Source organism: Suricata suricatta, chromosome 8, assembly GCF_006229205.1.
Source record: "Suricata suricatta isolate VVHF042 chromosome 8, meerkat_22Aug2017_6uvM2_HiC, whole genome shotgun sequence".
Taxonomy (NCBI): domain Eukaryota; kingdom Metazoa; phylum Chordata; class Mammalia; order Carnivora; family Herpestidae; genus Suricata; species Suricata suricatta.
This window is the reverse complement of record NC_043707.1, coordinates 47,202,018-47,215,247: the sequence shown is the minus strand read 5'-3', so window position 1 is coordinate 47,215,247 and position 13,230 is coordinate 47,202,018. Positions and strand designations below refer to the sequence as shown.

Here is a 13,230-nt window from a genome sequence, read left to right as displayed (position 1 = left end):
TAGAATTGTTGAATCAGTATGTCATATATCTGAAACTAATATAACATTGTCTGCTAATTATATTTCAATTAAAAAATGAGGTACTAAAGTCCCTTACTATTGTATTTTCTATTTCTCCCTTCAGATTTGTTCGTATTTGCTTGATATATTTAGGTGCTCTGCTCTTGGGTACACATGTATTGACAATTGTTATATTATCTTGATAAGTTGGCCCCTTTATCCTTATGTAATGACCTTCTTTTGTTACAGATTTTGACTTAAAGTCTATTTTGTCAAATAGACTTCTTTTTTTTGCATGGAATATTTCTCTATTCCTTCACTTTCACCAGTGAGTGTTCTTAAAGCATAACTGAATCTCTAGTTGGCAGCACATTGTTGGATCTGTATCCATTCTTCATCCATTATATATATTTATCCATTTAGCTACTCTATGTTTTTTACTTGGAGAATTGAGTCCATTTGTAGTTACAGTAGGTATTGTTAGGTAAGGACTTATGATGCCATCTGATGGTTGTCTGGCTGTTTTGTAGTTCCTTTCTTCTTTTGCATCTTCCTTTGTGAAATGATAATTTTACTTACTGGTATATTTTGATTCCCTTCTGTTTATCTTTTGTGTTTCTACTGTACGTTTTTCTTTGGTGGTTACCATGAGGCTTCCCTAAAAAATCATATAGTTCTAACAGTCTATTTTAAGGTGATAATAACTTGTAGTACAAACAAGTTGTCCCTTCTACGTTTTTTGTTTTCAGTCAGTGTTACAGTTTGCATCTTTTAATAATGTGTGTCCATTAACAAATTAGTGTAAATCTGGCTATTTTTTTTTCATTTTAAAAATTTTCTTTTTTCCATTTTAAAATTTAATTTTTAAATTTTATTTAAACTAAGTTAACATGTAGTGTAATAATGTTTTCAGGAGTAGAATTTTGTGATTCATTACTTACATATAACACCCAATGCTCATCCCAACAAGTGCCCTCCTTAATGCCCATCACCCCTTTAGCCCATCCCCCTACCCAATACTTCTGCAGCAACCCTCAGTTTATTCTCTGTATTTAAGAGTGTCTTGTGGTTTGCCTCCCTCTCTGTTTTTATCTTATTTTATTTTTTCTTCCCTTCCCATATGTTCATTTGTTTTGTTTCTTACATTCCACATATGAGTGAAATCATATGATATTTGTCTCTCTGACTGACTTATTTACTTTAGCAGAATATACTCCAGTTCCATCCATGTTGTTGCAAATGGCAAGATTTCATTCTTTTTGATTGCTGAGTAATATTCTATACATAGATGTGTTTATATCACACACACTCACACACACACACCATCTTCTTTATCCATTCATCATCAGTTGATGGACATTTGCGCTCTTTCCATACTTTGGCTATTGTTGATATTGCTGCTACAATATTGGAGTGTATGTGCCCCTTGGAATCAGCATTTTTTAATCCTTTGGATATATACCTAGTAGTGCAATTGCTGGGTCGTAGGGTAGTTTTTTTTTTTTTTAATGTTTGTTTATTTTTGAGAGAGAGACAGAGTGTGAGCAGGAAAAGGGCAGAGAGAAGAGACACAGAATCTGAAGCAGGCTCCAGGCTCTGAGCTGTCAGCACAGACCTGACATGGAGCTCAAACTCAAAAAACCACGAGATCATGACCTGAGCCAAAGTCAGCCACATAACTGACTGAGCTACCCAGGTGCCCCATTTCTATTTTTAATTTTTTGAGGAACTTCCATACTGTTTTCCAGAGTGACTGCACCAGTTTGCATTCCCACCAGCAGTGCAAAAGGGTTCCCCTTTCTTTGCATCCTTGCCAACATCTGTTATTTCTTGAGTTGTTAATTTTATGGCTCTGGTTATTTTTAATACTTATTTAACCTTTATACTAGAGTTAGTTAAGTGATTAACATACCACCTCATACATATTAGAGTATTCTGAATTTGACCGCATACTTACCTTTACCAGTGTGTTTCATGTTTTCATAAATATACAGTTGTAGGGCAACTGTAGTGATGATGCACTCCAGGTTTGTTTGGGAGAGTAGCTCTCATTTCTAAAGGTCAGCTTTGCTGGGTAAAGTATTCATGGTTGGCAGTTTTTTCTTTGAACACTTTGTATCATTCCATTTTCTCCTAGCCTGCTAGGTTTCTGCTGAGAAATCTGATTCTAACTTTATGAGGATTCCCTTGTATGTGAGGAGTTTTTTTTTCCTCTTGGTGTTTTAAAATTTCCTTTGCCTTTGATTTTAGACAGTTTTATCATGATTTGATTTGGATATTTCTTTGATTTGAATTTGTCTGGGGACCTCTGAGGTTCATGTGCTTGGATGTCCAAGTCTCTCTCCAGATTTGGGAAGTTCTCAGTCATCATTTCTTTAGATTAGTTTTCTGCCCCTTCCTCCAACTCCTTTCCTCTGGGGCTCCAGAGGAAATAATGTGTAAAGTTTCATTCGATGGTATCCCATATTCGTATAGTTTTTCTTCACTATTTTTCCTTCTTTTATCTTTGTTGTTCTGACTAGATAATTTCAAATGACTTTTCTTCAAGTTCACTGATTCTTCTGTTTGAGCAAGTCTTCTTCAGTGTTCTCTTTGGATTTTTCATTATTCATTATATTTTTCAGCTTCAGAATTTATCTAGTTCTTTAAAAATATTTTTTTAATGTTTATTTTTGAGATAGAGAGAGAGCATGAGTGGGGGAGGGGCAGAGATTGAGGGAGACACAGAATCCAATGCAGGCTCCAGGCTCTGAGCTGTCAGCACAGAGCCCGATGGAGGGTTTGAATTCATCAAACACGATATTATGACCTGGGCTGAGTCATCCACTCAATGGAGTGAGCCACCCAGTGGCTCACCCATCTAGTTATTCTTTTCTTTTTTTATGATTTCTTTCTGTTAATGTTCTCATTTTGTTAATGTATTATTTTCTTGATTTTATTGAATTGTCTTTCTATGTTTTGTAGCTTCATTGAACTTCCTAAAATATTTTGAATTCTTTACCAGGTAAATTGCAGATGTCCATTTCTCTGGGGTTGTGTTTACTGAAAATTACTGCATTTCTCTGGTGGTATCATGTTGCTTTTATTTTTCATATTTCTTGAAGTTTTAAATCACTGTCTTTACATTTGAAGGATGGTTACTTCTTCCAGACTTTATTGGTTACCTTCAGGAGAAAAGTATCTTCTGCTAGCTCTGGTAGGGATTCTGAAGTTTTCCCAGGTCTCTCCTGCCCACTTCTCTCTCTCTCTCCCCCGCCCCCCTCTACCTAGTTACATCTATATCTGTCTATGTCTCTATCTCTAACTGCTCTATAATTCTTGTTTGCTCTTTGAGGGGGATTCTTCAGATTGTATGCTTTCTCCTGATGCTGCAAAGGCTGGGTGCTGAAAGCCTCCTGTTTGCTTTCCCTATGGCTTGGTGGAATGATCAGGTACTTTCTCCGTTCTGCAGCATTGGCCCAGCATTCTGTACGTAATCAACTAGCCATCTACAAAGATCCACACTTGCCACCCTTATGTGGCACGCACAGGTTGATAGCAGGGTAGGATGTGTGTGGGTGAGATATGTGGTGCATTGGGAGTGTGCCCATTGGCCGGTTGCAGGCGTCTTCAAACAAGGTGTCCCCAGCAGCTCTGGGGCAGGCTTTCCAATAGAGACCATGAAGTAGTTAGTAGGATCGGCATCCCTTAAATACATTCTGAACTTTGGCTGCTGTACTACCAACCCCTCCTCATCCCATAATCATGTAGTTAACCTCAGTATCATGGATGGGGTGATCCTGTACAACTGGGGAACCTGGGCATCCCTCTCTTGCTCTCACTTTTTTCCATAGAGAAAATTGCTGCCCGAGAGGTCTTTCTTGGCACTGAACTGTGCTTTCTTGGGAGAGGGGTGACATGGGTAAAGTGAAACTGTTCCTCTTGTCGTCTTCAGTGTGTTCAATCTATGATTTTTTTTTTTTTTTTTTTTTTTTTTTTTGCTCCAGTGTCATGCTCGAACTTCTCTGCTGGATTCCCAAATGTCCATAAAGGAACTCTCTATCTACAGATGATTGTTTAAATCTGTTTTCTTGGTGCGGAGGATGGTAGAAAACTCTTGCCATTTTGCTGCCAACACTCTCCTCTTTTCCTATTGAAAGCATTTAGTACTATATGCTATGCTCACCCTAAGTAGCTGCTGTCTGCCACCATGCAGTGCTATTATACTATCACTGACTATATTAGCTAGGCTGTACCTTTCATCCCTTGATGTATTCATTCCATAACTGGAAGCCTGTTTCTCCAGTTCTCAATCACCATGTTTGCCATCCCTTCACCCATTTCCCCTCTGGCAGTCATCCATTTGTTCTTTGTATTTATGGGTCTGTTTCTGCTTTGTTTCTTTGTTTTTTTGGATTCCACATAAAAATGAAATCAGATGGTATGTATGTGTCTTTCTCTGACTTATTTCTTTTAACATAATACTCTGTAGATCTATTCATGTAGTTGCAAATGGCAAGGTATTTCTTTTTAATGGCTGAGTAATATTCCAGTGTGTGTATTCACTTTTGCCATTTTACCAGTCTCTCTTCACACTGTATTTCCTCATGCAGTTTCTGAGAGAATGATAAGAATATAATGATTTGGTGTATTCTACTTACCGGGTGATGAGAGGGATCCTGGGAAAAGGACAAAATTCATTTGTTTTTTTCAGTGAATCTCTTCTTTTTTTAGTTTTCTGCTCTCTCAGATGAATCTTTTCTTTCTTTAACTTGTCTTTTGACTTTATTGCTAGTATGTTCTCTTTATTGGCATGGATAATTAATTCTGTATGGGTATGTTTGTTGTGCTTTCTTTATCCAGACTAGATAGACCAAAATGAAAAAAATGTAGTCATTTTTCCTGAAACTTTCACTCTCCGTGCATTTTATAGGCCTTTTTTTTTTTTCTGGACTGCCTATCCCCTCAGATTACTTTTTATCAATTCAGGTATACTAGTGACAGTTATTCTCATTATTATAGGTGTCCACATAACCAGTACTGTACAAGTGGTGATTAGGTTAAGAGACATATTGACTAGAATTAAATAAGCACAGATCTGCACTGTGGCTCTCATGCTGAGCCTCACTAGAATCAGAAATTATGGATATGATTGTATGTTTTTGTTATTGAATTTATTTTGGAAGTTCTTGTTTCCTTTCCCTTGTTGGACGTTTACACATTTTTGGAGAACTGTCCAGATCCTTTGCCCATTTTTAAATTGTTTTTTGTTGACTTATATAATCTGGATATTAACCCCTTATGATATTATATATAATTGAATCATGTTTTTGTTCTCTTATTTTATATTACATATTCATATTTTATTTTTTTCCTTTTTCTCTGAAGTGTGTGTGTGTGTGTGTGTGTGTGTGTGTCTTGTTGACTTGAAAGGTGTGTGTAGCATTTTCGATTATTTTACTGGTTACCTTTATATTTGTAAACAATGTACCTAACACTTTCTTCTACTGCCCTCTTCCTCTGCATATACAATTTTGATATTTATTTTATTAATTTACATTGTCAAGATTATTAAAAACATGTATTCTGTAACCATGATTCTGGTATTTAACTTGAGCTTTGTGTTTACATAGATTCATTTCATTAAAAAATGTTTTTAATGTTTATTTATTTTTGAGAGAGGGGGAGAGAGTGCGATCGCCCGGCGGGGGGGGAGCGCAGAAGGAAAGGGAGACACTGAATCTGAAGCAGGCTCCAGACTCTGAGCTGTAAACACAGAGCCTGATACGGGGCTTGAACCCATGAACTGTGAGATCCTGACCTGAGCTGAAGTCAGTTGCTTAACCAACTGAGCCACCAGGCACCCCCAGATATTCAGTCATCTTTTGTATCATCTTTTGTATGAAACCATTTTCTTAGTTCTCAATTTTGATCCCAGTCATTATGATATTTTGATTTATGTTACTTGCTCACCCAATTGTTACTAGATGACAGTCAAATTTAATTTCCAATTAAGTTGGCTCTGTGGGACTGTGATGAATCACCTTCTCTATATCTTCCATGGTTCATTGGGACCTTAATATCTGCCCGTGTGAGATGTGGCATATTGATTTGTATTTGTTGACATTCTTGATATGGAAGAAAATTACAAAGTCTTCCAATTGGTCTTTCCACATTTAAACTCTCATTCTGTGGTTAGAACCAGCATTGGGATTATGGCACTTACTGAGTTTAAACTATCTATCAAACTTTATACTTAGGACCCAAAGAAATGATCATAGATTAGGTTAACAGTTCCATGGGTTTATTGTGAAAGTAGACTTGGATTAAATGCCATTTATCACCTGATCGCAAAACACCTGCACTTGATCTAATGAAAAAATAGTAACATAATGGGTTATAATAATTGGAATTAGTTTATAGTCGGTGTCCACTTACCCATAAGTCTTAGTGTTTCAGTGCATAAGATACTAGAAAATATAGTATTTGTGATATTACTACAAAACCGTTCCACAAGAGTTACCAGGCTTTCCTTTAATTTAGAGGGATCATAATTTAGGTTCATAAATTTAATTCATTTCCTTTAATTTAGAGGGTTCATAAATTAGGTTCATAAATTTAATTCATTCAAGTCTGAAATTTGGGTATAGGTCTGCATTCTCTATTCCTGTGGCTGAAGTTAATCCTCTGTTTGCTGGTGAGTATTACAGGCATATTTTAGTTATTTAGATTAAATAGAGACCACAGTGGATTGCCCATCTGTATGGTCTTAGGGAAATCATGATTAACCACTACCAAAGATATGTGTTTATATATAAGATAATAATTCCCATCTTGGAAACACATGTTGTATAAGAACAGACTGTACTAAGATCTCCAGACCAGTAAAAGTCTTCAGACTTTTATAGAGACAGTGCAGCCATAAGAGGTGCTTTCTCCCTTCTGTCTTCTAGAAGCCACGATACATATTCAGAGAAGCAGTGCAATTTTTCTGGTTTAGAGGATGTACTTTACCCTAGAAGACAGCACTCTAGCCCCTTAGTGTAGACCGCATTTGTCACTATAACTAAAAATCAACCATTGGTGGTTGATAGGATACATAGTAAGAATAGTGACTATTATTACATTAGTTTACTGCCAGCTTCTTCGTGGTGAAGTGAGCTTTTTGGTTAGGAGCAATGCTCTGGGAGAGGGAGCACAATGTACAAGAGGCATTCAGTGAGGACTGATACTGGCATAGGCATCATGAGCTGGAAAGGCAAGTTTCCTTAAAGTTTTGTGTGTTGGAACTTTCCCTTCTCTGAGTCCTTTAAGTCTCCCCGGGGCTGTAACAATTCTGTTCTCCAGGTGACTGCCATATTAAAGGCATAATACATATTCTTTTTTGTAAGCCAGGGTTAATTCTTCTTTTTCCTATACTGAATACACACACCCTAATCTCTCGCAAAAGTGATATGTTATTTCCTAAATATTTTGTACGTTTTTCCTTCTTCCTTGTTTATCTCATGTTGAACGTTCACTATTGAAGGTCCAACTGAGATGTACCCTTTCTCAACACACAGAAAAATCGAATTCTTCTAAAGGCCCATAATACTTGGATCTCTTTATAGTTCTTCACAGTTATTACTTGAGTTAATTCCTTAGTTCATAATCCAATTTGTCCACTTAATTTTACAGATGAGAAAGTTGATTCAGAGTTTTAAAAGACTGACTCAGGATTCCACAGAGGCACACTAGACAGATCAGAATTTTTTTAAAAAGATAATCAAAAGTAAATAATGAGCTCTATAGAAAGAAACCAATTTGGGTTTTTTCCCCCATTGTTTTATAAGATTTAGAATTTAGTGTTTCAATGTGGATACTTCTCAGAAAAGATGTTGATAATAGCATTTATTTTTGATAACAAGTAATGACTACATTGTGTGTGTTCATTTTTAATAGGAAAAACTCAAAAAAGAGACCAAAGAAAACACAGTTCCTCTCAAAGAAAAAATAGACAAGGTAAGAGTTTTATATAATTCTCCTTGTTTTTCTAACATCTACCTGAAAAATTTTTTTGATCATAAATAGGTAAGGAGCATCTAATATTCATTTCCAAATATAGAATGTGTTTAGAGTATACAAGTATATATTACATATTCTTATGGAGTTATTTTGATTCATGTATAATTCCAGTAAAATGGGCCCATTATTTATTTAAAAAAATTTTTTAAATGTTTTATTTATTTTTGATACAGAGAGAGACAGAGCATGAGAGGGGGAGGGACAGAGAGAGAAGGAGACACAGAATCTGAAGCAGGTTCCAGGCTCTGAGCTAGCTGTCAGCACAGAGCCTGACGTGGGGCTCGAACCCACGAACGTGAGATCTGACCTGAGCCGAAGCCGGAGGCTTAACCGACTGAGCCACCCAGGGGACCCTAGGCCCATTATTTAGATTAGTAGATTAGTAAATGCCCTATCTTTCATCTGGGGTTCTAGATATATAAATTATAAATGAGGAAATAAGATAAGAAATTAAAAAAATTTAAATAAGCTTTTATTTGCTATACCTTATTCCAACAATATTGAAATATCACAAGCTTTATATGCAATCATTATTAGGTTTTTCTGAGTTTGGGAAAATTATTTTATGCCTCAGTTTCTTCATCTATATAGGGAAAGTTAATAGTATCTATTTTTAACATTGTTACAAGGATTAAATGAGATAGTATTTGTAAGGCATTTATAGTAGTGCATGGTACATAGAAAATGCCATATAAGTGTTTAAAACAATATAGTATGAGCACTGAGTAATGTATAGAATTGTTGAATCATTATGTTGTATACTTGTAACAAATACAATACTGTATGTTAATTATATTTCAATTAAAAAATAAAGCAGAAAATCGTGAATATTCTATATATAGGCACACCTTGAAGATATTGCAGGTTCAGTTCCAGACGAATGCAGCAAAGTGAATATCACAGTAAAGCAAGTCAAATTATATTTTTGGTTTCCCACTGCATATAAAAGTTACATGTATACTATATTGTGGTCTATTGAGGGTGCAGTAGCATTACGTCTAAATAACAATGTACATACCTTAATTTAAAAATACTGTATTACTTAAAAATGCTAACCATCATGTGAGCTTTTAATGAGTAGTAATCTTTTTGTTGGTGGAGGGTCTTGCCTTCATATTAATGGCTGCTGACTGATCAAGGATGGCGGTTGCTGAAGGTTGGGTTGTGTGGCAATTAAAATAAGACAACACTGACATTTGCTTCACTGACTCTACCTTTCATGAATGGTTTCTCTGTAGCACGAGATGCTGATTGATAGAATTTTACCCATAGTGGAACTTCTTTTAAGATCAGAGTCAGAGTCTGTCTTCTCAACTGCTGCTGCTGACTTATCAACTAAGTTCACATCATATTCTAAATCCTTTGTTTCATTTCAACAGTCTTCACAACATGTTCACCAATAGTAGATTTTTTTCCCCTGATCTATAAGAAGACTCCTCACTTGTTAAAATTTGATCATGAGATTGCAGCCTTTAAGTCACATCTTCAGGCTTCACTTTTAATTCCAGTGTTTTTGCTGTTTCTGCCACATCTACAGTTATTTCTGCCACAGAAGTCTTGAACTCCTTAAAGTTATCCATGAGGGTTGGAATCACATTTTTCCCAACTCTTCTTAATACTGATATTTGACTTCTTCTGTGAATCACAGTTATTCTTAATGGAATCTAGAATGGTGAATCCTTTCCAGAAGGTTTCCAATTTACTTTTCCTAGATCCATCCATAGAATCATTATCTGTAGCAGCTATAGTCTTACAAAGTGCATTTATTAAGAGGAGCTTGGTTGGCTCAGTCAGTTAAGTGTCTGACTTTGGCTCAGGTCATGATCTCACAGTTCATGAGTTTGAGCCCCACATTGGGCTCTGTGCTGACAGCTCAGAGCCTGGAGCCTGCTTCAGATTCTGTGTCTCCCTTTCTTTCTGCTCTCTCCCAGTCGCTCTCTGTCTCTCTCTCAAAAATAAGCAAACAAAAAAATACCTAATTGCATTTCTTAAATAATGAGACTTGAAAGTCAAAATGACTGGGCCCCAGAGCAGGAACCTTGTGTCTCCCTCAGAGCTCTTGTAACCAGGGGCACTGTCAGGGAGCAGTAATATTTTGAAAGGAATCTTTTTGTCTGAGCAGTAGTAGGTCTTAACAGCAGGTTTAAAATATTTAGTAAACCATCTTGCAATCGGATGTGATTCATATAAGCTTTGTTTTTCTATTTATAGAACACAGGCAAGTAGATTAGCATAATTCTTAAAGGGCCTTAGGATTTTCAGTATAGTTAATGAGCACTAGCTTCAATTTAAAGTCACCAGCTGCATTAGCCCCTAACAAGGGAGTCAGACAGTCCTTTAAAACTTTGAAGCCAGGCATTGACTTCTCTCTAGTTAAGAATGTCCTAGATGGCATCTGCTTCCAATATAAGGCTTTCTAATGTACACTGAAACTCTCTGAAGTATAGACCCCCTCAGTAATTAATTAGCTACATCTTGTGGATAATTTGCTGTAGCTTCTGCATTAGCACTCGATGCTTCACCTTGCACTTTTATGTTAGGGAGATGGCTTTTAAAACTTAATGAACCAACCTCTGCGAGCTTCAAACTTTCCTTTGCAGCTTCCTCACTTCTTTCAGCCTTCACAGAATTGAAGAGATTTAGGGCCTTACTTTGGATTAGATTTTGGTTTAAGGGAAAGTTGTGGCTGATTTGATCTTCTATCCAGACCACTAAAACTTTCTCCATATCCTTATTAAAGCTGTTTTACTTCTCATTTGTATACTCACTGGAATTAGCACTGTAATTTCCTTCAAGAACATTTTCTTTGCATTTACAATCTGGCTAACTGTTTGGTGCAAGAGGCCTAACTTTTGGCCTATCTCCGCTTTCAACATGGTGTCCTCTCTCTAAGCTCAGTCATTCCTAGCTTTTGATTTAAAATGAGAGATATGCAACTCTTTTTTTTTTTCACTTGAACACATAGAGTCCATTGATTGGCCTAATTTCAGTTTTGTGGGGTCTCCGTGAAGAGGGAGACTCCAAGAGAAGGGAGAGAGATGGGGAATGGGAGTCAGTGGAGCAATTAGAACACGCCCAGCATTTGACAGTTAAGTTAGCTATCTTACATGGGTGTGATTCATGGTGCCCCCAGACAGTTACAGTAGTACCACCAAAGATCACCAGTCAGATCACCATAACAAATAGAATAATAATGCGGAAGTTCGAAATAGTGTAAGAATTACCACAGTGTGACACAAAGTGCCAGGAAGTGAGCAAATGCTGTTGGAAAAATGTTGCAAATAGACTTGCTTGACTCAGGGTTGCCACAAAAAAAACACCAAAAACCACACAGCATCTCTGAAGCATGAATACAGTGAAGTGCAATGAAAGGAGCTCTGCCTGTCTGTGCATCACTGGAAAAAGAACAGTCAAAAAAGAATATAACTTGTAGGAGAATGCATGCATTTCTATGACTTCTTTTTTTTTTAATTTTTCTTAAATGTTTTATTTATTTTTGATACAGAGAGAGACAGAGCATGAGAGGGGGAGGGGCAGAGAAAGGGAGACACAGACACGGAAGCAGGCTCCAGGCGCTGAGCTTATCAGCACAGAGCCTGACATGGGGCTCGAACCCACAAACGTGAGATCATGACCTGAGCTGAAGTCGGAGGCTTAACCGACTGAGCCACCCAGGCGCCCCTCTATGACTTCTTATGAAGAGGATTATTTCAGTATTCTAGAATGGGGGTGAATTTTTTTAAAGTACCTTCTACCCTGGGAAGTGTTAAATTCCCAGACTTGGCCACAAGGTGGTGTAGTTGTCATTATCAGTCCTTTCAAGAGAGAAAAATTTGTCTGTGAAAACAGCCACATGTTGGAAATTCTGAGGATGACTCCTGATGAGTCCAGAGATCAGAAAAGATTTACTTTCATCAAAATTGTGTTTATCAACTATGATGCAGAAATATTTAGGAAGGAGGATACAGAAATGCAAGTGTGTGTAAAAATGCTACCAAAATTTAGACCTGCTAGAAAAAAGATTATAAAGTCAGATCACTAGAACTGGGCAGAAACCTACACATCACCTCATTTAGACCCTTGATTTATATAGTTGGACAAATTTAAGCCAAAAGATACTTAGAGATTTACTTAAAATCATGCAGAAAGATAGTAAAAGATTGAGGAGAAAAGAGCATATTCCTTGACTCCTAATCCAATGTTTTGTTTTGTTTTTTAAAATATAGTTAACATACAGTGTTATGTAAATTCAGGTGTACAACGTAGTGATTCAACAAGTTCCTACATTATGCTCTGTTCACCACAAGTGTAGCTACTATCTGTCCTATTACATCACCAAGATAATATCATTGAGTATAGTCTTTATGCTGGGCCTTTTATTCTTGTGACTTATTCATTCCCTAACTGGAAGTCTGTATCTCCTACTTCTGTCACCAATTTTGCCCATTCTCCCATCCTCTTCCCATCTAACTACCCTCAGTCTGTTCTGTGTATTTATAGGTTTGATTCTGCTTTCTGTTTATTCTTTTGTTGTTGTGTTTTTGTTTTTGGATTTCACATATGAGTGAAATCATATGGTATTTGTCTTTCTTAGTCTGACTTATTTCACTTGCCATAATAGCTTCTAGCTCCATCCATGATGTTTCAGATGACACAATTTCATCTTTTTTTTAAGTTACGTAATATTCCTCGTGTGTGTGTGTGTGTGTGTGTGTGTGTGTGTGTGTGTTTATGTATACCACATCCTCCTTATCCATTTGTCTATTGATTAGTCCAGTGTGGGTTTTTTTCTTAAAAATTTTTTAATGTTTTTTTTTTTTTTTTTTTTTTTTTTTACTTTTGAGAGAGAGAGAATGACTGCAAGTGGGGAAGGGACAGAGAGAGAGGGAGACACAGAATCTAAGTGGGCTTCAGTCTCTGAGCTGTCAGCACAGAGACTGATGCAGGGCTTGAACTAACTGACTGCGAGATCATGACCTGAGCCAAAGTCGGACGCTTAACCAACTGAGGCACCCAGTGCCCCAAGTTTTTAATTTTTAAATTAAAATTAATTATTTTTGTGGAGGGGGGAGAGAGAGAAAGAAAACAAACCCTAAGCAGGCTCTATGCTCAGTGGGGAGCTCGACATGGGGCTGGATCCCATGACCCTGGGATTATGACTTGAGCTGAAATAAGAGTCAGATGCTC

At 36.8% G+C, this 13,230-nt stretch overlaps 1 protein-coding gene across 1 annotated transcript in view; it reads left to right on the top strand.

The window, feature by feature from the left end:
• Nucleotides 1-13,230, top strand: part of SYCP1 (synaptonemal complex protein 1) — a 118,625-nt gene that overhangs the window by 89,284 nt on the left and 16,111 nt on the right. Inside the window, exon 29 of the mRNA XM_029948062.1 lies at nt 7,921-7,980. Within this exon, the coding sequence (XP_029803922.1) occupies nt 7,921-7,980 (60 nt within the window). The remainder of the gene's footprint in view (nt 1-7,920; nt 7,981-13,230) is intronic.